The following is a 23,812-nucleotide window of genomic DNA, read 5'->3' as shown; positions in this document are numbered from 1 at the left end:
ACTGCTCACAGTTGGCTGGGCTCTCTGACATCAATTTGCAATTAAGAAAAATGCCTCAAAGTCACGCCGACAGGCCAACCCAATGAAGGTGACTCCTTGGGTGAGGAATCTTCCATGGTGTGTCTAGGTTTATGTCAAGTTGACAAAAACTTTGACACATGCTGTCCTTGTGGGGGACCCATTTAAAATTGTCTTCAATGATTTTTTTTTCTTCTGGAGAAGCATTGCTGTTGGACGGGTATGCTTTATGCTGGCTGACCACAGAGTGACCAGCCTTTCATACTCTTCGTCAACTCTATGTATTTTTGCTTTCAAATGAATGACTTCCCTTACCCGGGAACAAGACTGCTACCCCAGACCCCCACAAGGCATAGGAATTACTGATGAGGAATGACTGGCCCCTGCTGTCCTTGTGTGATGGCTAATTGTGGATTTTGCTCCAGGGACTCTAGAAGTTGACCACTGGGGTCCCTGCCCTGGCCCTTTACAGTGTCTACTTTGTGAGGAGCTGTGTGCAGGGCTAGCAAGGCTTTATTTAGTAGACCCGCCCCTAGGCTGGGCTCTCTGTAGACCTCCATGTTACTTTCTCTGGTGGCTTGTACTGTCAAGGAACCTTCTCCACTGCTTAGACAACTGGGGCCCCTGCTGCTTAATAATGAGTGGACCGGGCCACGGCGCAGCAGTTCTGATTCCTTTGGGGGTGGGCCTTGCATCACCCCTCCCCCATCTTTTTTGTGCCTTTGGGTGTTTTGCTGGCATGTTTGTCTGTGTATCACATGTGTGCCTGGTGCTCACAGAGGCCAGAAGAGGGCATCAGATCCCCTGGAACTGGAGTTACAGGTTGTTTGAGCCACCATGCTTGGAACCCAGGTCCTCTGGAAGAGCAGAGAGTGCTCTTGGCCTCTGTGCCATCTCTCCGGCCCCTTGTATCACATCTCTTAACAGGCTTCATAAAAAGGCCAGACAGTTGTCTCTCTAAGCCAGGACATTTCTTTTCTGCTTCCGGTCCCGGTGGCAGCAGAACAGAAGAGGAACAGGCGTGAGTAGCTCTTCCTGCTGGATACGGTCTCCCAGGAAAGAAGTCTGGTCTTTCTGCTCCCCACCGATGCCAGGGAAGAGACAGATGCTTGTCCCCATCCATGTGTCAGCTCTGTACCCGTGCACTGAGAGCCTAGCCTGTGCCTTTGACTCCCTCCTGCTTCCTGTCTTGGTCCACCGGGAGGCAGGTGCTCACTGGACCAGGTGAGCCAACCCCAGCATTTCATTTTAATGACATTACCCTCGCTTCTATCTTAGGAGAATCAATAATGCTTTACAGTGGGTTCCGCTAGGGCTTGGTTAATATTTAGCCCTGTTTTCAGGCAGAGTCCAGATACGAACAGCCAGAGACATCTCTAGGACAACAAGCAGCTCACCCGCTAGTACGGTCAGCCCCTCTGAGTGCCAGAAGGGGTGGGCTGGTGTTGAAATGGCCATCGGGGAGTCTTTGTCTTCGAGACAGTATTCTCTGCCCAGTGGTTGCTGAATCGAATAAGTAACGACAGCTATGAAAGATTGTCCTCTGTAACAGAACTCTGTCCCTAGATGAGCTGCTGGAAAAAAACAAAAACAAGCCGGGTGGTAGTGGCGCAGAGACAGAGACAGGCTCGGGAGGCAGAGACAGGCAGATCTCTGTGAGTTTGAGGTCAGCCTGGTCTACAAGAGCTAGTTCCAGGACAGCTAGAACTATTAACACAGAGAAAACTCTGTCTCAAGAGAGAGAGAGAGAGAGAGAGAGAGAGAGAGAGAGAGAGAGAGAGAGAGAGAATGCCAATGGGAATTTATTCACAGAGGGTAAATAAACTCTTATGTGAAGATTGCTTTGATGGAGCGTTTGCTGGGGAATTCAGTCTTTGGAAGCTGGCAAAAATGTGGATGAGACAAGTGATTGGTTCTAAGTTGTTACTTAGGAACCCTAATCACTTTCCGAACATGCACCCCAACCGCTTGGATCCTCCTGCTGTATATCCCCAACAAGGCAGAAAAGCTTGGCTTTCACCCATTGTGACTTCCCTTCATTGACCCGTCACCATCGGAGCTGCTTGGGGGCGGGGACATGGCTGTCAGCCTCCGTTGTCTTCCCACACCCCAGGGCTCATACTGAACACCTCTAGGAAAGCTGGGGCCAGAAGCTTCAGTGAGCAGCGCTTGCACTGTGCCCACGGAGAGATCAGATCCATGTAAGCAAACAGGCTCCTGTCTGCTGGTCCACATTGTCCCCTCCACTGACCTCTTCACGTCATCAGTGCATGTTCTAAGCTAAGGCACAAACCTCACACAGAACAGCTCCACGGCCAAGGTTACTCAGCTGTCTGGTACTGAAATCAAAGCTAAGGTCATTCAGCACCCCACTGCCATAGCGTTGCCCAGTGTGTCTCCTGCTAAGTTTTTGCAGGATTAATCAGCCCTTAGCAACCCCCACTAATGGGAGATGAGAAGTAGTTTGCAAAACCCATCAGACCATTGGGAATCACAGATTCAATCTGAGGCATTAATTAAAAAAAAAAAAGAGGTTTATTTTACTTTAAATTACACTCATGTGTGTGCTTTTGTGTGCACCTGCGTGCAGGTGTTCACAGCAGCCAGAAGAGGGCATCAGATCCGTGGAGCTAGACTGTGAGCATGGGTCCTAGGAACCAATCGGGTATTCTGCAGGAGTAGCAAGTATTCCTAACTGCTGAGCTTTCTTTCTGGCCCCGATGGATTACTTTTTATTGTCTCACCCCCAGCTCCAGAGGACTTATCTTCACGATGTTGAGTTGAAGCTAAGAGTGACTTTCTGAACCAAAATTGTGTTAACATCCTTTTTTTTTTGTTCCTCTTTTGGATAACAGAAATCCAGAGAACAAGTCATCTTTAAAAATAAGATGCTTCAGGGACTGGAGAGATGGCTCAGGGGTTAACATCACTGGCTGGTCTTGTAGAGGACCCAAGTTTAATCCCTAGGACCCACATACAACCATCTGTACCTCTACTCCCAGAAACTCCAGTGCCCTCTTCTGGCTACCGCAGGTACCAGGCATCCACATGGTATACAGACAGACATGCAAGCAAAATACTCATACATATAAAATAATATATATTTTAAATTTTTAGTTAAAATATATAGGTGCTTTAACAGGTGAAACATAAATTTTCATATCATAGGACCTGACTGCTTATCTGTAGAGAATTAAGCATCCATCTTGTATGTGTGCTTGTATGTATGTGTGTCTGGTATGTATGTCGTGTGTATGTATGTATTTTGTGTGTGTGGTATGTATGTGTATATATTGTGTATTGTGTATATTATGTGTTGTGTGTTATTTGTATGTGTATGTGGTATGTGTTTATGTTGTATGTATGTGTTCATGTATACAAATGCACATGGGTTGGACGTGTGTGTATGTGTGTGTGTGTGTGTGTCTGAGGAAAGCCTTGAGTGTTGATCCATAGGCACATCTACTTTTTGTTTGAGACAGGGTCTCATTGGCCTGGACCTTCGCCGCTTAGGCCAGGCTGGTTGGTTTGATGCACTTCCAGAGGTCCAGCTCTCTCCACCACCCATCTCTCCATTTCTGGAATGTAAGCACTGCCCTTAACTTTTCATGTGGGTTCTAGGGATTGAACTCAGGTCCTCAAACTTGCGAGGCAAGCATTTCCTGGACTGATCCACCTCCCGGCCTTGTACCACATGTGTTAAAGTTCCCTTCTCCCTGCCTTCCAATGACCTCTCTGTTGCTGAGTACCCCAGACACCACTTAGACGGTCCATCTTGAGGTATTGGTGGTGGCTTAGGATCAAAACCTTGTTGGAGACAATTTACCAAGCTTTGGGAGCATGAACACTATAGGGTTACTCTGACCTATCTTCTTGGAATGACTGTCATCCATTCTGGGTTTCCTAGAGAGATTTCCCTAAGTGGAAAAAAAAAGACATTTATTCAAGACGAATATTTTCTGATTGTAATGATAAAGTTGTATCTATAGTGTTTCTTTCCATTTTTTCCCTGTTAGCATTAAAAAGAAAAAGAAGCAGTGACCACTGTTTGTTATGGCTGCCAAGAAACCCGCCCAAAGCTGGACTCGTAGCTAACTTGGCCTTTGGTAACAGTCTGGGATTTTTCTGTATATGTTTGTCTTTTTGCAACAACTGTCCCTGTAGTCTTGTTTTATGATTGTGCTTTTACTTTTGGGTAAATTTATTTGTCTAGCATAAATCCCCAATGAATGTATCTTCCTAAGCCATAGTCGGTAGTTTTTGGGAGCCAGGTGGTATGAGTGACGTAGCCTGAGAATTAAGGTGGCCCACTAAGGGAGGATAGCCACAGGCAGGGCAGTCAGCCATTGTGACCACTAAATAGTCCTTAAGGAGACAGAAGAAGAAAGCACATTTTAAAATACATTTGAAGTCTACGTGTGGGATGCTGAGAGTGATGCTTCTAAAACCCAGAGAGCACAGCATCTCCCACACCTGCACCTGTGTTTCTTCATCTCCTAGAGCCGTGATCAACCAAGGGACGAGGGCTGGACCTTTTCCTGTCATCTGTATACAAATCCATCCATAGCTGGAAACAAAAACCACTGGTAGTGTGAGGGACAGCTTGGAGAGGCCACACGTGTGCACAGCTGATGGAGGAGACGTAGCTATCCCTGTGAAGAAAGGGGCTCCCAGTCCATGCCCTGCACATAACTATATTCTCCATTAGCTGGTCTTGATTGAACATTTCCTATACACATTCCTGAGTCTCAGTATTGTGATTTTCAAAATGCCCAGCTTTGCATAAAGTTCTTTAAAACTGTCTTTGAGATAGGGCGATGACTTGCTGGACCAGCTTGGTGACCTGAGTTTGATCCCCATAACCCATTAAAGAGGTGGAAGGCAAGAACCGTCTCCATGAAGTTGTCCACTGACATCCACACATGTGCCATGGTAAGCATGCCCCCTCCCCACTAATAATAATGACATAAAAACTCCTTTGAGAGTTGGGGAGATGCTCTTTTGGGTAGCACACTTGATGCTCTTGTGTGAGGGCCTGAATCTGGGTACCAGAGCTCATGTAAAGGTTGTCTGGACATGGCAGCATGTTTGTAAAGCTCCGTGGTTGGAGATGGGATCCTCTAGGCAAGCTGGCTTGCTTGACTGGAAAGCTCTGTATTCAGCAAGAGACCCTGCCTAGTAAGTAAAGTAGAGTATAATGGAAGGAGACAGCAAGGTCAGCCTCTGACCTACACACACATGGGCACATGCACACACATGCTCATGTACACACACAAACACACATATACACATGCACACACACTAACACAGGCATAAATACACACATATACATAGACAGGAAGAAAGAACAGCCTCCCCCAAAACCAAGAACAACAGCAAGACCCCAAACCACCTTTGAGGAGCTGTCAAGTTACATTTCTGTTTTCTTTCATTAAGAAGTCTTATCCGGCATTAAAAACAAAACACTTTCCAGGTTTCTCTTAAAGGGATAATTCTACTTCATTTTTCTTCTCATTTGTGTGTGTGTGTGTTTGTGTGTGTGTGTGTGTGTGTGTGTGTATGTATGTTGGGGAGCAAATTGTTTGCCCGCAAGAATCATGGTCTGTCTTTTACCTTTCAGGTCACAGATCCCACCCCTTCCCCAATGTCTCCCTAAGTAAACCTAAAGCAATCTGAGGAGAGAAAAATTCAGTCTGGTAACAAAGCATGCTTTGTCTTGATAAACACAGTGGTCAATGACTCCGACCCTTGAAGTTCTGGGTAAATGAGTAACTGATTGTATCCGAGAGGCGAACTCCCATTTGTATTCCGACTCTCACAGTGCGCTCCTCTCTGTTTTACTCGGACCTAGCTTGTTTGAAATTGTTGAAACAACCGTCCAGACTCAGGGGCAGCACCTGTGAGGCAAGACACTTATTTAGCTTAGGGGCCCTCTAGCAAGAACAATACAAAAATACCTTGCTTTCACCACTTTTTCTTTCTTTTTTTTTTTTCCTTTCCTTTTCTTTCTTTTTTTTTTTTTTTTTTTACAAAAACATACTATAATATGAACATACCGCTCATGCTCCTCCTGGGTCTGGGAAAGGCCCATGCAAGAGAGATGCTGGAAGCTTAAACTTGATTGGTTTTGTCGTGGAGGGTCCATTTCTTTAGGTTCAGTGTTGCGGTACATGTTCACCTATACTAGACACACACGAACTAACTACTTCAGCTTACAATCACGGGACATGTATGTGCTGGCTCCGAAGACACTAGGTAGGAATATACAAATGTAAATATCAGATCACGAGATTACGTAGTGTATAAGCACATATTCACAGGTTTTGGTTTAGTTTAGTTTTGTTTGTTTGTTTTTTTCCCCCTGATTTCTCCTGGGCGGCTGCTTTCTTCAACGTCACACCCAGGCAATGATGTCCTCTTCTCCAGGCTTTGAATTGTCTGCCTGCAGGAAAATGTTCACTTTAAGGGAGAAGTAGTCAGCGGAATAGACTCAAATCCTGTCCTCTGAACTGGGCTCATGTAGAACAAGCCAGCTAGAATGGGTGGGGAGGCAGGAAGCAGGTGAGTGGGAAACGCACTGCCTGGAGGCAGGCTTGGCTTGTGTGTGTGCCTGCATGGTGGGTTTCCGGCTATCTCAGATACTGGTTTGGAGGTCTCCGTTGAGGAGGGTCCTCTGGGTCTCTGTGGTCTCATTCAGCCGGGATTTGTCCTGCTTACTGTCGCTCCGTTCCCCATCCTCGGTACCACTCACCTTGACCAAGCAGAGAACATTCTGGAAGCTCTTCTTGAAGTTGTCAGATAAGAAGGCATATAGGATGGGGTTGGCACAGCTGTTGGCGTAGGTGAGGATCACTACAAAGTCAAACATGCCTTTCAAGGCAGGGGTGGGGCTGATGGCCACGGACACGGAAGAGACATTGAAGATGTAGAAAGGGAGCCAGCAGAAGATGAAGACAGCCACTACGATGGACACCATGCGGGTGACCTTTTTCTCTGACTTCTTCCTCTTGGACGATCCTACTCGGATTCCAGAGGACTTCACCTTGATTATGATAAACAGGTAGCAAAGACAGATGATGGTGAGGGGTACCAGGAACCCCAGGATGAAGGCATAGATAATGAACCCTGTGTACCACGCCCCAGATTCACCTGGCCAGTTGATGGTACAGCTGCTCCTCCCCCACTGGTTGCTCCGGAGGCCAGCATATATCATGATGGGCAGGATGACCAGCAGAGAGAGGCCCCACACAGCCACATTGATCATCTTGGCTGTCCGGGGCCGTCTCCACTTGGCTGACTTGATCGGGTGGACCACAGCTAGGTAACGGTCGATACTCATGACCGTCAGGCAGAAGATACTGGTGAACTGATTGATGCCATCTACAGTCATGACCACCCGGCAGATGGCCTTGCCAAAGGGCCAGTGGACCAGTGCCACCTGCATGGCCAAGAACGGCAGCCCCAGCATGAAGAGTTCATCCGCAATGGCCAAGTTGAGGATGTAAATGTTGGTGATGGTTTTCATCTTGGCGTAGCGGAGGATGACGTAAATGACAAGAGTGTTGCCGCACAACCCAACAACGCACACCACAAAGTAGATGAACGTGAGGACCGCGTTGCTTGTCATGTCGTAGTACGGCTCGGTCTGGTTGGAGCCATTGCTTGGCCCCAGTGAGCCATTAATGTCAAATGGAGAGGGTATCCATAGTTGACTCCCATTGCCTTGCTCAGATGCCATCTCCATGGCTGCTTTTCAGTCAGCTTAGAACCAAGCAGAGATCAGAGATCTTCCTTTCACTTTGGTGGGCTCTGGGGGCCAAGATTCTACTGTGACATCTGGGAAGAGAAAGAGAAAAGTGACCATAAGTCCCCAAGCTATTTAGACTCCCGTGTTCCATGTTTAGACAGTTTCCTACCATTCTCTCTCTTTTGTGTCTTCATGTGTGTACAGCTGTGTGTGTGTGTGTGTGTGTGTAGGCACAGTACCCCTCCCCCCTTTTTGAGTCTGTTTCTCACCATGTAGCCTAGACTTCAGGGACCCACTCGTGTCTTCCCCACCACCGCTGTGATTACAGACATGTCTCCGCAGTTTCCACCTGGGTTCTGGAATTGAACTCAGATCTCTTGCTTGCAAGTTAAGTGCTTTATTGACTGAGCCATCTCCCCAGTCTCCCTCCCTCCTTCTTTCCCTCATTCCACCCCTCCCCCCCGTTTTTAGAGACAGGCTAGCCTAGAACTGCTGCGTAGCTGAGGCTGGCTTTGCAATCAGGGCTCTCTCCCTGTCTTAGCTGCCAGGGCTTGGGGTGAGCTACCTCGCCTCGTTCTTTTAGATGTGCCTTTCAACTGAAAAGCAAGTTTTCTTTCTTTCTTTTTTTTTTTCTCATCTAGCTGCCAGCCTGCCTGTCAGCCTGCAGACTTTTTGAGGTCTTTGGAAATGGTGGGGGAAGGGTTTGAGTTAAACCATCATCTTTGATGACGCACGTGAGGCGAAAGGCTATGGCTTCAAACACATGGACTTTGACCCCTAAGGAATTGACTGGTCCAGACTATAAAAAGGCAGATCTTGGAGGGGTCTGACTCTGACACCATCACTCTGAGCCCTGTGCAGAATCCCGTGCTGGCTTGATGCCCGCCTGGGAGAGTTCCATTCAGAGACTCCCATGGTGGGAAAAACCCAAGAATTTAAAGGAAGAACAAATCTGGGCTCCATGATTGAGCCCCACGTGACCTCATGCCCAGCCCTTAACTGCTGTTTCTTTCCTTTGTCAACATGGGGGTGTCATGAGGGTTAAACAAGAGAAGGTATATGCAAATGCCTAGCACTGTGCAGGCTCATAATCACAGCCTCATAAATGTTAGCCCCTCTACTGTCTCATTATCTCTAATTTATTGAAACCTGCCTACACAGTGAATCAAGTTAGAGTCTTCAGTATTAAAAGTTAGAGTCGGCCCCCCCCCCACTTTAAAAATGTGGGCTTCAGGCTGTTTTTTGGCTTGGATTTGTTTCCCCAATGCCTGGTGCCCTTCATTCCCCACCAGACTCCCACTTAGGAAAGCCCTTTCCTGAAGTTTCTACTCCCTCAGGGGTGGCCTTTTGCCTGCAGTCAATAGATTAGGGCAAAAACAGAGGCTAGGTAACAGGCACAGACTCTTCATGAAAGTCAAAAGAGGCTTTTAAAAACTGACGACCTTAGGCCACACCCGTTTTTCCCTTTGTCTCCCTAAACATGTGGGAGTTGTGGATACTGTCCTCCCTCACTTAAAAAAGTGGAAACTGAGGCACAGAGAGTTAAAATCCTTGGTGGAGTGGGTACTTCAACATGAGCCACCTGGCACCACGTCATCTGGGATTTTCAATGTGACCTGGCTGATGCTCTCTGGATGGAAACCCGTGGCTGGGTACTTGAGCTTAGTGTAAAGCAACCGACTCCAAGTGACCTCCATGCTGAGAAGATAATGAGAACGCTGTTGGCTTGGCCTAAGATGTAAAACACCAGCTCAACCTATAATTAACTGATTTACCACAGATATAAAACATCATGGGGGTGGGGGCCACTGTGATGGAACCCCCTCTAGCAGCTAACACTTCAACAGGGGAGACAGGCAAGGGAATCAAGTCCTATAGCGTGTGACTTGCGTGGAGATAGGGCCATGAACAAAGGATGTTAGGACACAGCCCTTCCCTGACTGTGTAGGGGGATGTTCTCAGGAATTTGGGGGCTGGGTCTCGTGTATATGTAGAGTGAGGCAAGAGCTCAGGGTAGGGGTCCATCCAGGAAGAGAGGAGCTGGTCAAGGACTGGAGTATACAGGACCACTAATTCTCTTGCCTGACATCTTTCCCCAAAGCATACTTTTCCGAATCAATGCCTAATGCTGGCGCAGACTGCAGAGAAATTAAAGACGTAGCCGGCAACAGGCAGGTGTTCCTTGCCCTCCTCTGCCTCCGATTCATTCTGTACTGCCAGGTGCCTGGCTTTTCTTTCTGCATTAATTCTTCCAGCCCATATTTGGTACAGTGAGGTCGGAGATTTTGCGTTTGTAATTTGGGGACCCACTGCCTTGTGTCTGCCTTGGGTAAGCAAGTATAAGCAGGCAGCTCTTAGAGCCAGAAGATGTGAAGAAACTGGTTTTGTATCCCCAGATTAACTTGGGTTATTTCCACTGTTCGGTTTTTTTTCTTCTTTCCCCATCTTGCCAGCTCCTTAATTCTACAGACCCAGAATCTTATTCAAGCTGCATGCAGAGGAACCTTTCAGTAATCATTAGCTCGTGCCATCTATATACCATGAGAGGGCAAACTTCAGTATCTGACCGAGACTGAAGAACCCCCTGGGGCTGTAGAGTTCATACCTAGAGCCAAGAAAGAAGGAGGAAAGAAGGAGAAGGAGGAGGAGGACAGGAAGAGGAAGAGGAGGAGGAGAGGAGGAGGGGAGGAGGAGGAGAGGAAGAGGAGGAGGAGAGGAGGATGAGGAGAGGAGGAGGAGAGGAGAAGGAGGAGGAGGAGGAGGAGGAGGAGGAGGAGGAGGAGGAGGAGGAGGAGGAGGAGAGGAGGAGAAGGAGGAGGCGTGGTGGTGGTGGTACAGGGCCCAATGTGATTCTTCAGTTCTAACTATGCCCGTTGTGCAGAATGAATGGGGTGGGGGTCGCTTTTCTCTGGAACTGGCTGAGACACACTTCCACTTTGGGAAGGTAAGCCCTACAGGGATTCAGAGCCTTGGAGGTGGGTGGAGGTCATATGCTGGAAACCCCACTGGGAAGAGGGGGGACTCCTCCAAGGAAGACAGGAACTTAAAACCTAGGGGGTCCTGTATAACTAGTCCGGTGCCTAACATCTCCAAGTGATTGCTCCTCATTTTGCGTTTGTCTCATCGAAAGAGAATTCCTAATGCCACCAGTCGATACTTGTTGAATTGTGGTTAAATTAAATGCACCAGGAAGTCTGATTTTTTGCTTTGTTTTTTTTTTTCAGCCACTAGCCATGGCTTGGTGGGTGGTTTCCCCTGAGAGAGTCCTGGCTCTGTTTTAGAGGAGGGTTTCCCACTGTCTCAGGGAGCCTCTCTTGTTCCCGTATGCTCCCTAGCCCATGAATTCTGAGGTGGGATGGTTGAGATTCCACCCAGCTTTAGTTTTACTGACTTCCCAACATCCTTCTATTGTGATCCCTCAAGACCCCCTCCCCTAAATCTGCTAGATGCCCCCACCCCCACTCTGCTCGAAAAATCTGGGGCTGGACACTGAGCCGATACCAGCAGCCCTGTGTGGTTCAGCATGGCGCTAGAGTGCCCCTCAGCACTGGCCGGTGGGTGGGAGGAAGATAAGTGAGCCTCTGGACCGCAGAGTTAGTCCAGGGATAGGGATATTTGGGGTCAACAACTCGCTGACCCGGGAAACAAATTGTTCCCTAAAGGATTTCCCACCATTTCCAGGAAATTGTAGAGAGAGTGGACCATGGTGCCCGCCCGCACAACCAGCTTCGATACGCAGAGGGGACTGAGGTGCCAGGGACAGCGAGGAGCGCCAACAGTCGCTTGGGGACTTGACCATTCAGTGGTTGGTTCTCTCCTATCTAGACAGATGTCTCTGCTCGAGGGCGGCTGGGTGTAGGAGGGACCTGACCGCATACGAATCTGGTTTGCCTCCCCATCGGGGGATGGAAGAAAAACAAAAACAAAACAAAAACGGAAAAACCCGCTTTCCTTCTCTCTCTGCGATGTCTCTATCCCCTGTTTCCCCGCAACTTATGTCTCAGGGTATGAACTCAGGAGCCCTGTGGCGGCACCTGGCACGTCCCTTCTCCTCTAGCTGGTCTCGCTTTCCTTGGACCGGGGCTGTTTCGCAGGTGGCTAGGATATAAGTTGTTCCCATCACAGCTACTAACCGGACGGTCAGGCTCGCAGAGCACACGCCACCGTACCTGGGTAGTGGCTGTGCGGACCAATCCGTCCTGGAATATACTACCTTTCCACCCGTGACGCCAGGATACGCATCTTTCATTTCTACCTGTCACCTCCAAAGGCACAAAAGCAGAGAACTGAGCGCCGGAACCAATATACAGGTCGCTGGGATCAGCGCTCTATCCCTAGCGCGATGCACGCAGGTGCCCAAGTGCGCTCGTCGCTCCCACCATCTCTCTGTGACACACACATATGCACACACACGGGTAACTACACACACCCCTCACCTTGCTTTCCACGAACACTCGGTTCTCTGGGTTCTCCAGCACCCCAAAGCTGTCCTTTATCCAGTCGTGCGCCGGTGAGTGCAGTAGCTTGGCTCCTGGGCTCTCAGCTTCCTTGGCTGGCTCCTGCGAGCCCCCTCTGGCATTTGAAAGAGCTAGCCTGAACCTCGAGAGAGCTAGCCTGGCTTGCAGATCATCGACACCCAATAGCGGACTGGTGCTCTGGGCGCCGGTGGCCTCGCGAGCGCGCCGGTGGCTGCACAGCTTGCATTGGCCCAGGCGGGTGGCAGCCCCTGGGCACACTTCCCCACGCCCCCTGCTCGTGACGTCACAGCAGCTTCGCTCCGCCCACCGGTCCTGAAGCACCGGTGAACAGAGTGGAGAATCCTGCGGGTGACCTAGGGCACCCGGGGAGGAGGGGTCAGCGGACCTGGATGCTGGTGGAGGGGGAAGCGATGTCAATGTCCCTATGACTCCTCCCGGTGAGGACCCGCGCTGATTTTTCTCCGATTTTAGAGACTCGGTCCGATTTTACCCAACAAATTCCAGGCAGTTGTCGCAGGGGCTGGGGTGACCTAGACTTGCTCCGGGACCTTTAAGTCATGTTCTCAAGTTTACAAAGCCGTGCCGTACCACGGACTAGTCCCAGACACAGCGCACGGGTTGCAGATCCTGGCAAAGGACAGAAGAGAAAATGTGTGTGTGTGTGTGTGTGTGTGTGTGTGTGTGTGTGTGTGTGTGTGTGAAAACAGCAAGCAGGTCTCCCGCTGCAAGCGCCTGCAGGTGTGTGTGCCGCACCTGGCTTCAGTTCCTGCAGCCAGCAGGGGCTCCGCGGGGCTCGACAGGTCTCCCAACCGGAGGCCCCGGGGCCGCACAGTCTCTCCTAGCTTTAATTTAGCCTGTCAGTCAGTGCTTGCTGGTTTGACCCAGCCCAACCGCTCCTCCTACGCGGCTGTGTCGCTCTGCGGGAGAAAAGAGGGACCAGCAAGAAGTGGGAGATGTGTCGCATCAAGTTGCAGCTATTTATTTTTGACTGTGATGATTCAGTCGATGTTCCAATAGTTTAATAAGTCGTAATCAATCCTATAGCCTCCCTTCCCTCTCAACACACACACACACACACACACACACACACACACACACACACACACACACACACACGGATAGTTCCTAGAGCATGGGAAATCAGAAAGCAAACCCCAATTAGCTTTCTCTGTGGTCTTAGCTGACCTCATCCGGCCATCCTGTTTATTATTGGCTTGTGGGCTCATCTGGGCAAAGCATAAATCCAGAACTACGTGTGTTGCAGAGAGGCCTGGGCTCTGCCGGTGGTTAGTTCTGACAGCGAAAGGGAGCCAGAAGGTAGAAGCAGGCGGAACTGCTTCTAAGTCAAAGTCACTCACAGGCGCTCACTGGCACCATCTCTGTGAGATCTTGGTTAGTTTGGACCCTGTGGGCTTGGTAGAGATTGAACTAGGGCTTCAGTTAGGTCGCAGTAGCACTAGGGGTCAGCTCGCCTTTAGATTTTTATGGGGCAGGGTTGAGGGGCCGAATAGTGCAGCTCTCATGAAGAGGGGAGGGACCCTGGGGGAAAAGGGACATGGAATGAGCTCAGGAGAAGACCTCCCATCCCTGTGTTACAGCTGCTAGGATGCATATTGCCACCTCTAGTCTAAAACCAGTGACCCCAGCCGGCTTTCAGGGACAGCGAAGAATGAAAAGCTAGTGCCCATTTTGAGTTCAGATTTCCCCCAGGTCTCGCGTGACCTTGTAAAAAGCTCTTCAAGGGTTGCTGCCCAGTTGGTGGATTGTTTAGAAAACTAACTCACGCAAAAGAGAAACCCCTGCTTCTCAGTGGGTCCCTTTCCTATACACAAGGCGACCCCCAGGGGGCGGTGTACAGTTTTTTCCGCTTCTATACTTCTGGTTTCCTATCAGCACCACCAGCGCAAGCAGGCTGCTCCAGTCAGCTCAACACTCCTCTCCCAAACAACCTGGGGAGCATTTCTGTGTGTTTTTAACGTGCTGAGCACACCCAACGGAATCCCACCCTTCACACCCTTTGTGAAGTCTTACCCCAGCGCTCTCTCAGTCAGGTCTGGCGAACTCAGCCCCGTGGATGAACTGCAGACACGCCCATCTCTTGTGCGACTGACCCAGTGAGATCTGAGCACTGCCCTTGACAGCGGAAAATGTCACCTAGAACAATTATTGATTTTGTCCTCCTCGTGTGTGCCTCTCCCCTCCCCCGACCCGTGAATGCCTCCGAAGAACTCTTTGAAATCGCTGCGGGCTTTGCTGGGCGCCCCCAACATGGAGTTCCATTCCCTGTTTGACAATGCCCTGCTCTTTTGACAGTGTCCCAGCAATCTGCAGCTCTCCTGGCCTTCCTCAGCAGCTCATTTAGGAACGAAGTAAAAAAAACCTTGAGCCAGAAAAATACAGGGGTCGCGGGTGGGGGAGGTAACCTTCTCTCTGACTTCTCTGTTATCTTTAAGGCAATGAGATGGCAGCCTTCTCCCTTCTTGCGCTTATCAGAAGGGCACTAGGTGGCAGGAAATGAAGAATGGCAATGGACCGAAGGGCCAGGCCAGGGCTTAGCACACTCTTTTGGCGAAGTTCACCTCCTGGGAGCTCAGCAGGCAACAGAGACCAGGGAACTCTCAAGTAGGTCATTCTGTCTGGTCGCTTAGAGGCACTATCAATTAAATGGGGGGAGAAATTGTTCCTCTGACATCAATTTGGTGGGAACAAATATTGCACTTAGGCTTAGGGGAAAATGTGAACCCCAGGAGGAGAGCTGGAATGATTGGGGGTGTTAGATGGTGGACCAAGCGTCTGGCATGGTCTCTGTCCTTGCGTGCGTCCTATTTCTGTGAGTGGAGAAAGGGCAAGGCCCCTGAGCTGCAGAATGTCAAGTGTGCAGTGGTTTGGAACTCACTATGTCACCCAGGCTGGCATCAAACTTCTGGTCCTCCTGCCTCTGCTTCCCGAGTGCTGGGATTGCAGGTATGTGCCACCACACGAGCCTTAATGTTTGGTTTGGAAAATATGGCATATGATTACCATACTTCTTTAAAGATATAACCATTTGACCTAGTAGGCTTAGTGGCCTCTTAGATGCACCAGGGGCAACACGAGCCCCTTTCTCTGCCCACCCCTTGCAGTTTCTATTCTGACTTGGCACCAACTTCACCTTGTCTCTTTATGTGGATGGACAGTGTGGAGCCTGTCTGGAAATTGCTCCTAAGCCTGGCATTCCTTTCCTAGCTCCTCTTCCTCTTCCCTTCCCCACCTTGCTGGTCCCAGGAGGGACCTCAGAGCCTCTGACGTATAGAGCCAGTGCCCCATCATGGTGTAAGTAAGGAGACCAGACTCCAAGGGGCCAGGTAACTTGCCCAAGGCCATCCAGTCAGGAAAGAGAAAGGCAAGAGTCCATTTGGTTGGGTGAGGGGATGAAGTCCTACCAACCACAAGTCTCAGCATCTCCCTTCCCCCAGTATGCCATTCCTGGTAACATAACAAGATTCTCGTGCACTTAGCCTGGAGCAAGTCCTTGGTGAGAGTTGGGAAAGATGGAGCTGTCTCCAAGATGTCGTCCGGAGTGCTTACGGGAGTACTCATCGTGACACAGGCTTTTCAGGAGGAGAGTGTGGACAGCTCAGGAGAAGCGGCCCACCACGCCTGCCTTGCAGGTGTAGAGTGCCCACTGAGACTACCACAAGGTATCATTTCTCCTGGCCCATTGTACGGAGCACATGCCTATAATCCCAGTGACCCTTGAAGACTTTCAGCACCTGCCACTGGCACCATTAGTATGGTCATTTCAAGACCTCTTGCAGGAAGCAGCTGGTTGACCTTTACCCCTTCATCTTCACACTTGACTTAGCCCTGGCAACCTTCCTGAGGATGTTTTTGAATGTGTATTGGGTGCTTACTGTGTGCTGTCCTGGGTACCTAACTCTCACTGCAGTCCTATGTTGTGATCAATGTTCCCTTAGTGTGAACGGACCATCCAGGCACAGAGAGGCTGGATTCTTGTTCCAGTGACAGAAGTTACCTGCTGTGTGAATACCCACAGTACAGTTCCCCAGAGCAACAGAGTTTGGGCAGCTCCATCTTCTACATCCTGATTATACAGAAGAGGGACCATTCCCCTGATGGGTAGCTTTTGCTGTCTTCTCCCCCATCCCCCCCTCTGTGTGTGTGTGTGTGTGTGTGTGTGTGTGCGCGAGCGCACAGGTGCATGTGTGTCAGAGTCCCTGTGCACATGTGCGTGCATATATGTGAAGGTCTGAGGTCTGCCTTTGCTGACATTCCTTAGGCACTGTCTATCCCCCCTCTTCCCTGTGTGTTTGAAGCAATCACCGACTGGGAAGAATTCACCACGTATGAATAAGGGATCCACCTGCCTCCATTTCCCTAGCACTGGGCGTTTCAGGCAATGCATTACCATACTTCCCCTACACCAAGTGTGGGTTCTAGGGATCAAACCCACATCCTCAAACACAGCAAATACTTAATGGACTAAGCCACGCCCAGCCCTGGTTTTAATTGTCTGTAGTTATCCTTAGCCTCAGGATGTCTTTGCTGATGGATTCTGATTAGTTCCCAGATACTCAGCGTCTCCGACAGCTGTCTAGTCCTCCCCCGACCCACTTTCCTGCTCAGAAGTGTCTGGTTATGGTCTGCAGTGTGGGCGTGTGACCTGCTGCTCGTCTTTGGGCAGGAGGGAGAAAGGACAGCTGCCTATAGAGTGGGACGTATGACACACTGTGCAGAAGAAGCACCTGGGGCTTTTATCCAGAGGACTGTCTTGGCTCTGTTCTTAGAGATTCTCAGCCTCCAGGCCTGGGATGGAGCCCAGCTCTTTGCAGCTATCAGGTGGTTTCACTGTGAGCTGGACTGGAGATGCCCCAGAAACTAAACCTCTTGGTTTTAGATGAGGGACATAGGAGGAGACTGTACTGGGGCAGCCCCCAAGTGCCCAGATCTCTCTTTACTCTAGTGCTTCTTTGGGATTCCTTGTGGTCTAGCCCGAGAGCCTCCCCACTGTGTAGGGCTTGTATGGTAAGCACGGGGTCTTGGAAAACCTTTGCACTCCTGCACCGGACCAAAGTTCTGGAATCTCTCACCTAGCCTGTGCCCCACGTGACAGAACAGGACAGAACGGCAATATCTCCATGCCTTCTGGTCAGTTGCCATCCTGAACGTGCTGTGTCTTTTAGGAATGATGTGGTACATGAGAGGCACAGCATCTCACAAATGGTTCAGAAACTGTGCATGGATCTCTGAGGTTCTGTCTGTGTGTGCAGTTATGAGGGCTTATTACCTAGTCTCAGTGATAGTATGAATGGTGGCTTCAGACGGATTCATCTTCCTTCTTGGGGTCTACATGCTTGTGTGTAACCAGGAGTCAGGAGGTGTAGGAGTCCTGCCCTATCTCCTCACCTCCCTTTATGTTGTTCCTGTCCATTTCTTCCTGTTCTATGGCAAATAAAATGGCATTGTCCTTTAACGGGATACTCGTTTGCATTTTAGCATGGCTTTTGGGGGAGGCGCAGACGCATGGAGGGTCTCCAGCTGGAGATGGTGGCTTGGTATTGGTGGTTTGTGCTGAATTATGTTCCATCTCTTGTGGCTTCGGCTCTCTCTCTGAGTAATTTCTGCTGCTGAAGGACCTCTGTCCCCAGCAAGCCGAAGCTGGGAACTGCCCCAGTAACTGTAGTTGATAGACAGGTATTTTCCTTCCTTTGTGGGGGCTGCCGCCTAGTGCCAAACCCTACGTAAGCTATGTTTTACCTCCACACATGTACTTGTGATAAAGTTTAATTATTAAACTAGGCATAGTCAAAATGAACAATAATAACTAATAATAAAATACAGCAACCATAGTAGTATATAAGAAAGTTTTCTTTTTATAATACTCACGAATGACTTATTTCTGGAATAATTTCATATGTTCAGACCTCAGTTTACCATGAGAATGGAAGAGAACTCTGGAATGAAGGGACTTTGCTTCCAAAGAGATTGCAGTTCCCATGCGGGCCTCAGGGTGGCGTGAGCACACAGAACTCCTCACAGGGTCCACCGCTGTTCTCTCACCTCCAGCCCTGCAGAATGGAACCCCAAAGGCTTCTCTACAGCTGTGCTTTTTTTCTTCTTCCCCCTTCTCCGTCCTTCTGCTACTCTTGAGGAGTGACTCAAAATGATGGCCTTGGTGCCATTTCGGGAAGAGTCACCATGGATCGGGAGAATGTCATGAGCTGCTACAAGGGATTGGCTTCAGATACTCAGTCTCCTGGAGTAAAGGAACCGCTGGATCTTTCTACCTCAGCCTCCCAAGTAGCTGACACTCCAAGTGTGCCTCCTGTGCCCCGCTTCTGGCAGAGGCAACCGCGCGATAGAAAGAGCCTTGTTACCCAAGTGGATGCTCACAGGCTCTTGAAAAGCTGTTGCCAGGAGCTGCCTGCCTATTTCTGCTTCTGCTGAGTGCTACCTGAGTGCCTACGAGGCAGGAAACCCTCACCCTTCTCAGTGACACAGGAGTGGGCTCCCTAGAGCCCTGGATTTCAGTTGCAGGACCAGGAGAGGCCTTTGTTCAGCTGGGCGATGCCCAGGGATGGGCTCTGGCCACTTTACAAAACGACGGTTCAGTGGTGGCTTCTCCCTCGTGGGACAGCTGGCTGGCTGACTTTGTTCTGTGGTCCGGCTGCTAGTCCCCAGGCTTCACGGTACACGCCTGCTCAGGGGCCCCAGAACAGATGGCCAGTCCAGGGAGGGTCGGGGGAGGCTTCCTCATGCAGCAATTCATTATTGTCTCCTCTTGCCCCCACCCCCAACCGGGCTCCGTGCGTTTCTTCTGTCCTGCTCCTGCCCCCACTTGCTCTCCTGTGACTGGATCTCTTCTAAACAGATTAGCCCCGTGGCTGCTGCCAGAACTTCATTTCTCCATGCTACTTCAGACACCCAATCTTTCTCTCCAGAAAGGCTCTTTATTTGGGAGTTAGAGAGAGCATGATAATTCTTGGGCTCTGTTTTTGCCAGCTAGGACACATAACTGTTTGGAATGACGGGATGTCAGGCTTAGGGGGAATCCTTACACCTAGGAGAGGCGGGTAAGAGCTGGGAGGGTACCAAGGTGACTTGACAGAGCAGGTGACTGGAGGAGGGGGGTGGGATCAGAGCAGAAGGGCCCAGTAAGCTCACTCAGATAGAGCTGAAACAATGTTTATGCAACATATATATGCATAACATATAAAAATTTTAAGCAACTTATGAGACTCGAGACGCATCTAAACATTGTGTCCATCCTGCCACATGAAGATCTGGCACCTAAACTTTGTGGTTTCAGCTCCAAGCTGAATTTTCAAAGACAAGTCCCCCCCACCTCAAAAAACAAACAAACAAACAAAAAACTGTTTGGCAGCGGTGACACTGGGTGCATGTTTAGTTTTCTGGGACAGGTTGTTCTGAGTGTGAGTTGACTGTTAGACTGTTTAGAAATAGCAACCGTTCATTCGGTGTATAGCTCTAGTGTGACTGGCACAAGCAAAACACCAGTAGAGAACACACAACTGACAATGTAATCATGCCTGTGAAGACCGTCTCTCTTTGTGGTGCTCCCGTGTTAGTACAAGCGCCTTCATCTATACATCTGTCCAATCTATTTTCTATCCATGCAGTTTTATCTCCTCATCATCATCCATATATCCATCAGTCCACCCATCCATCCGTCATCCATCCATCCATCCACCCATCCATCATCCATCATCCATCCATCCATCCACCCATCCACCCATCCACCCATCCATCTATCCACCCATCCATCCATCCATCCACCATCCATCTATCCATCCATCTATCCATAAATCTATCCATCCATCCATCCATCATCATCCATCCACCATCCATCCATCATCCATCTATCCATCCATCCATCATCCATCCATCCATCCATCCATCCATCCATCATCCATCCACCATCCATCCATCATCATCCATCCACCATCCATCTATCCATCCATCTATCCATAAATCTATCCATCCATCCACCCATCATCCATCCATCCATCATCCACCATCCATCATTTATCATCCATCCATCATCCATCCATCCACCCATCCATCCATCATTTATCATCCATCCATCATTCATCATCCATCAATTCACCCATCCACTCATGTATCATTCATCTGTCTATCTTTTCATTCATCTATCCAAGTATCCATTCATTATCCATCCTCCATCTATCCTCCACTCTTATTTCTATCTATTCATCATCCACCACTATCCATCTATTCCTCTTTCTGTCCTTCATCCACTTAACACCCATTCACCCATCTATAAATACATTGTCAATCACTTATCACCTAACCATTGAACCATCCATCCATCCACCATGCAACCAACCTTCTATCCATCAATTCACTGATCCATGGATCCATCTATCTGTCTGTCCATCTATCCTCTAACCATCTGTTATCCATCCATCATCCATCTGTCTATCTGCCCATCCATCCATCCATCCATCCATCCATCCATCCATCCAGTCAACAAACCAAAAAAGCATATCAGAGAAAAGGGAGAAATCTTGTTTTCTAAGCCCCAAGCTCGAACTTTCAGTCGTGTTTTTGGAAGAAAGGATCCCATAAAATCCAACCCCAAGCCTGAATCCTCAGCAGGAAACATGCAGGGAAGTATTTAGATTTGAGGTGCCTCTGCTTCTGTGGCTCTTCTAGAAATCAGGGGTTTTCTCATGGTCACTTACACTATATTCAAGGGAGACTTTAGAAGGTTGTTATGTCTAAACAGTTTCTGTCCCTGGTTTTGGTATATTGCCACAAAATTGGCAGTTTGTCAAAAAGCAATTAGTGGAAGCTGACTTTGTGGCTATTTGATGTAGGGGGCTGGGAGGGAGGGCAGCTTGGTGCCCTGCATGGGAAAGGCTGCCTGGTGGGTTTGGATGACTCATCCCGGTTAATTTTCCTAAACTTACATCATCTTCCATAACTGGGGTATATATAGTAAAATATATGCTGATTATACGAGCCAATCTTTAATACAAGGCAGGAGTAGGATTTGTTTAGCCAGTAAAATCTTTTGGTTTTGAATTGAGCTTTCTGTTTATTAAGTTATATATGAAGCGGTCTTAGGAACTCAGAGGGTGGAGGAGTTGGGCTGCTGAGGACAAACTGCACAGCCCTGCTCCATCCCTCCAATTCTGATACCCTCCCCCAGGACAAGCACTTCCAATAATTTCTGCCTTTTTTCCCTGCTAATTTATTCCTCTGTGTGTGTGTGTATGTTTTCGAGACAGGATTTCTCTGTGACTTTGGAGCCTGTCCTGGAACTAGCTCTTGTAGACCAGGCTGGCCTTGAACTCACTGAGATCCTCTTGACTCTGCCTGCCGAGTGCTGGGATTAAAGGCGTGAGCCACCACCGCCCTGCCTGATTTACTCCTAAATGCTATAAATGGTGCATGTACACTTCTGTGTTTTTTTTTTTGAATTTTCTCTTTTTAGGTTCTGTTGACTTCCCAACTCAGTACTTCCAAATCTCCCAATTCTCACCTCTCTCTTTCTATTAAATCAGTAGCCAGTGTTTGCATTTTTCTAACTGGAAATATTTATATCTGAGCCATGTGCTCTCCTCTGTTGGCCCCTCTTTCTTGTAGAGCCTTTTGTTTTCCCTGGGTTAATGATTACCTCTTTTCTTGACTTTTTTTTTGCTTTCTTTTCTATGTGTTTATCAATGATTCATTCTCAAATTCTTATGGTTGAGAATTTATTCCATGTGTTACTTTCATTTTTGGTTTGGAAACCTCTTGGGTTTGGTTACACATCCTTGATGTCTCTAGCACGGTTTAACCCTTCTCTTCCCTGTCATGTTCTTCCTGCTTTCCAGTGTTAGTTAATGTTCTCCCTCTTATTTTGAAAGGTTTATTTATTTTTATTTTATGCGTGTGCATGTTTTGTCTACATGTCTGTCTGTGTACCACGTGTGAAGCAAACTCAGAGGCCAGAAGAAGACATTGAATCCCTGTGGAACTAGAGTTACAGACAGATGTGAGTCATCACCTGGATGCCAGGAATTCAACCTGGGTCCTCTAGAAAAGCAGCCAGTGCTCTTAGCCACTGAGCCATCTCTCCAGGTCAGGCTTCCCTGCTCTTCCTCTGAGTTTAATTTACTTGGTTGTGTGGGTGGAACAGTGGCTCCTAACCTGTGGGTTGTGACCACTTGGGGGGTGGGGTAACCCTTCCACAGGGGTCACCTGAAACCACCAGAAAACCCAGACATTTACATTATGATTCGTACCAGTAGCAAAATAACAGTTATGAAGTAGCAAAAGTAAATTTATGGTTGGGGGGCTCACCACAACTTGAGGAACTGTATGTATTAAAGGGTCGCAGCATTAGGAAGGTTGAGAACCACTGGTCCAGAGGAAGGGAATATTACAGCTGGCCTCACAGATGATCTGATCTCCTGGTCCAGACAGCCCATGTATTCACACCCCATATTGGTTGAGAGACTGGGATGGAAATGATATTTCATGTCCAAGATTAGGGAAAAGAGCTGTTTTAGAGGTAGGGGTGTGTGTGTGTGTGTGTGTGTGTGTGTGTGTGTGTTGTGTGCGTGTAGAGGTCAGAGGACAGCCTAGTGTTATTCTTAGTCCCCTTTAACCTTTTGTTTGGAACAGGATCCCACCATATAATCCTGGCTGGCCTAGAACTTGCTATATAGACCAGGCTTGCCTCCACCTCAGAGGGCCTCCCGAGTGCTGCTATTAAACCATGTGTCACCTTGCCTGACAATCTTTTTAAGTAAAGATTTAATAAAGCATGTTTTGCATTTTATAAAGATTTCTTTATTTTTATTTTCATGTGTGCAAATGTTTTATATCTCTGTACAACATGTGCGTGCAGTGCTCATAGCAGCCTGAAGAGGGTGTGGGGTCCCCTGGAACTGGAGTTACAGATGGCGGTGAGCCTCTGTGTGGTGCTGGGAACCAAACCCAGGTCTCCTGCAAGAGCAGCCGGTGCTCTTGACTGCTGAGCCTTCACTCCAACCCCCAGATTCCTTTTTCTTAAAAGCTATTGCTACCTTAGGCACTTGGAATGATTTCTCTTTGCTTTAGTTTCTTCTTTCTGGGGTTCTCATTCAGCTAGACCACGTTTCTCATTGTTGGCGTTTTTATCGTCTTTGTTTTTCTTTCTGCGTGATATTTTATTGCCAGCTCTTGTGTTGCTTTTTAAATTTTTCCACTGTAGGACCTTCCGTCTCTAGGAGCCCATTCTAGAAGCCGTCACTGTTTATAGCCTTCTGGTATTATGTCATGGACATGACCTTTCCTCTGAGTCCCAGAGGACCATTCTTATTTTTAATCTTCTACCTCTTGCTTGCCCGTTTCCGTCAGAGTCCCTTAGCATATGTGTTTGGGTCTGTCATTCAGGGTGTTCTGGAGATGTCCTTAGTGATCCTAGATGCATTATATTCCAGTGAAGAGCACTTGCATACCTTCTGGAGACTCTCCTCACGTTGGTGTGGTTAACTAGGATGAGGTCACTCTGTTGATGAACCTGTGTACCTTATTCCTTCTCTCACCGCCCTGA

The 23,812-nt window shown here is 48.6% G+C and overlaps 2 protein-coding genes across 6 annotated transcripts in view; one reads left to right on the top strand and one right to left on the bottom strand.

Annotated features, from left to right (window-relative positions):
- Positions 1–23,812, top strand: part of Slc39a11 (solute carrier family 39 member 11) — a 441,076-nt gene that overhangs the window by 22,365 nt on the left and 394,899 nt on the right. The window lies entirely within an intron of this gene.
- On the bottom strand, positions 2,535–12,830 carry Sstr2 (somatostatin receptor 2). 2 transcript variants are annotated; one of them, XM_075989990.1, is made up of 3 exons: positions 12,202–12,830; positions 6,770–7,854; positions 2,535–6,460 (listed from the first exon to the last, which is right to left on the bottom strand). In XM_075989990.1, exons 2-3 carry the CDS (start codon positions 7,760–7,762, stop codon positions 6,413–6,415), a joined length of 1,041 nt encoding a protein of 346 aa, XP_075846105.1. In that variant the 5' UTR covers positions 7,763–7,854; positions 12,202–12,830; the 3' UTR covers positions 2,535–6,412. The 2 variants fall into 2 exon arrangements, with proteins under 2 accessions (XP_075846105.1, XP_075846104.1); XM_075989989.1 differs by having other exon boundaries at positions 2,535–7,854; positions 12,202–12,829.

The sequence above is a fragment of the Microtus pennsylvanicus genome, chromosome 11 (assembly GCF_037038515.1).
Source record: "Microtus pennsylvanicus isolate mMicPen1 chromosome 11, mMicPen1.hap1, whole genome shotgun sequence".
In the NCBI taxonomy this organism is placed as follows: Eukaryota; Metazoa; Chordata; class Mammalia; order Rodentia; family Cricetidae; genus Microtus; species Microtus pennsylvanicus.
The sequence above is the reverse complement of the archived record's forward strand: the minus strand, read 5'-3'. Positions and strand labels throughout refer to the sequence as shown.

What these genes read in the sequence shown, in the direction of transcription:
- Sstr2 (XM_075989989.1), bottom strand. Translation starts at nt 7,762, where the DNA reads ATGGAGATGGCATCTGAGCAAGGCAATGGGAGTCAACTATGGATACCC.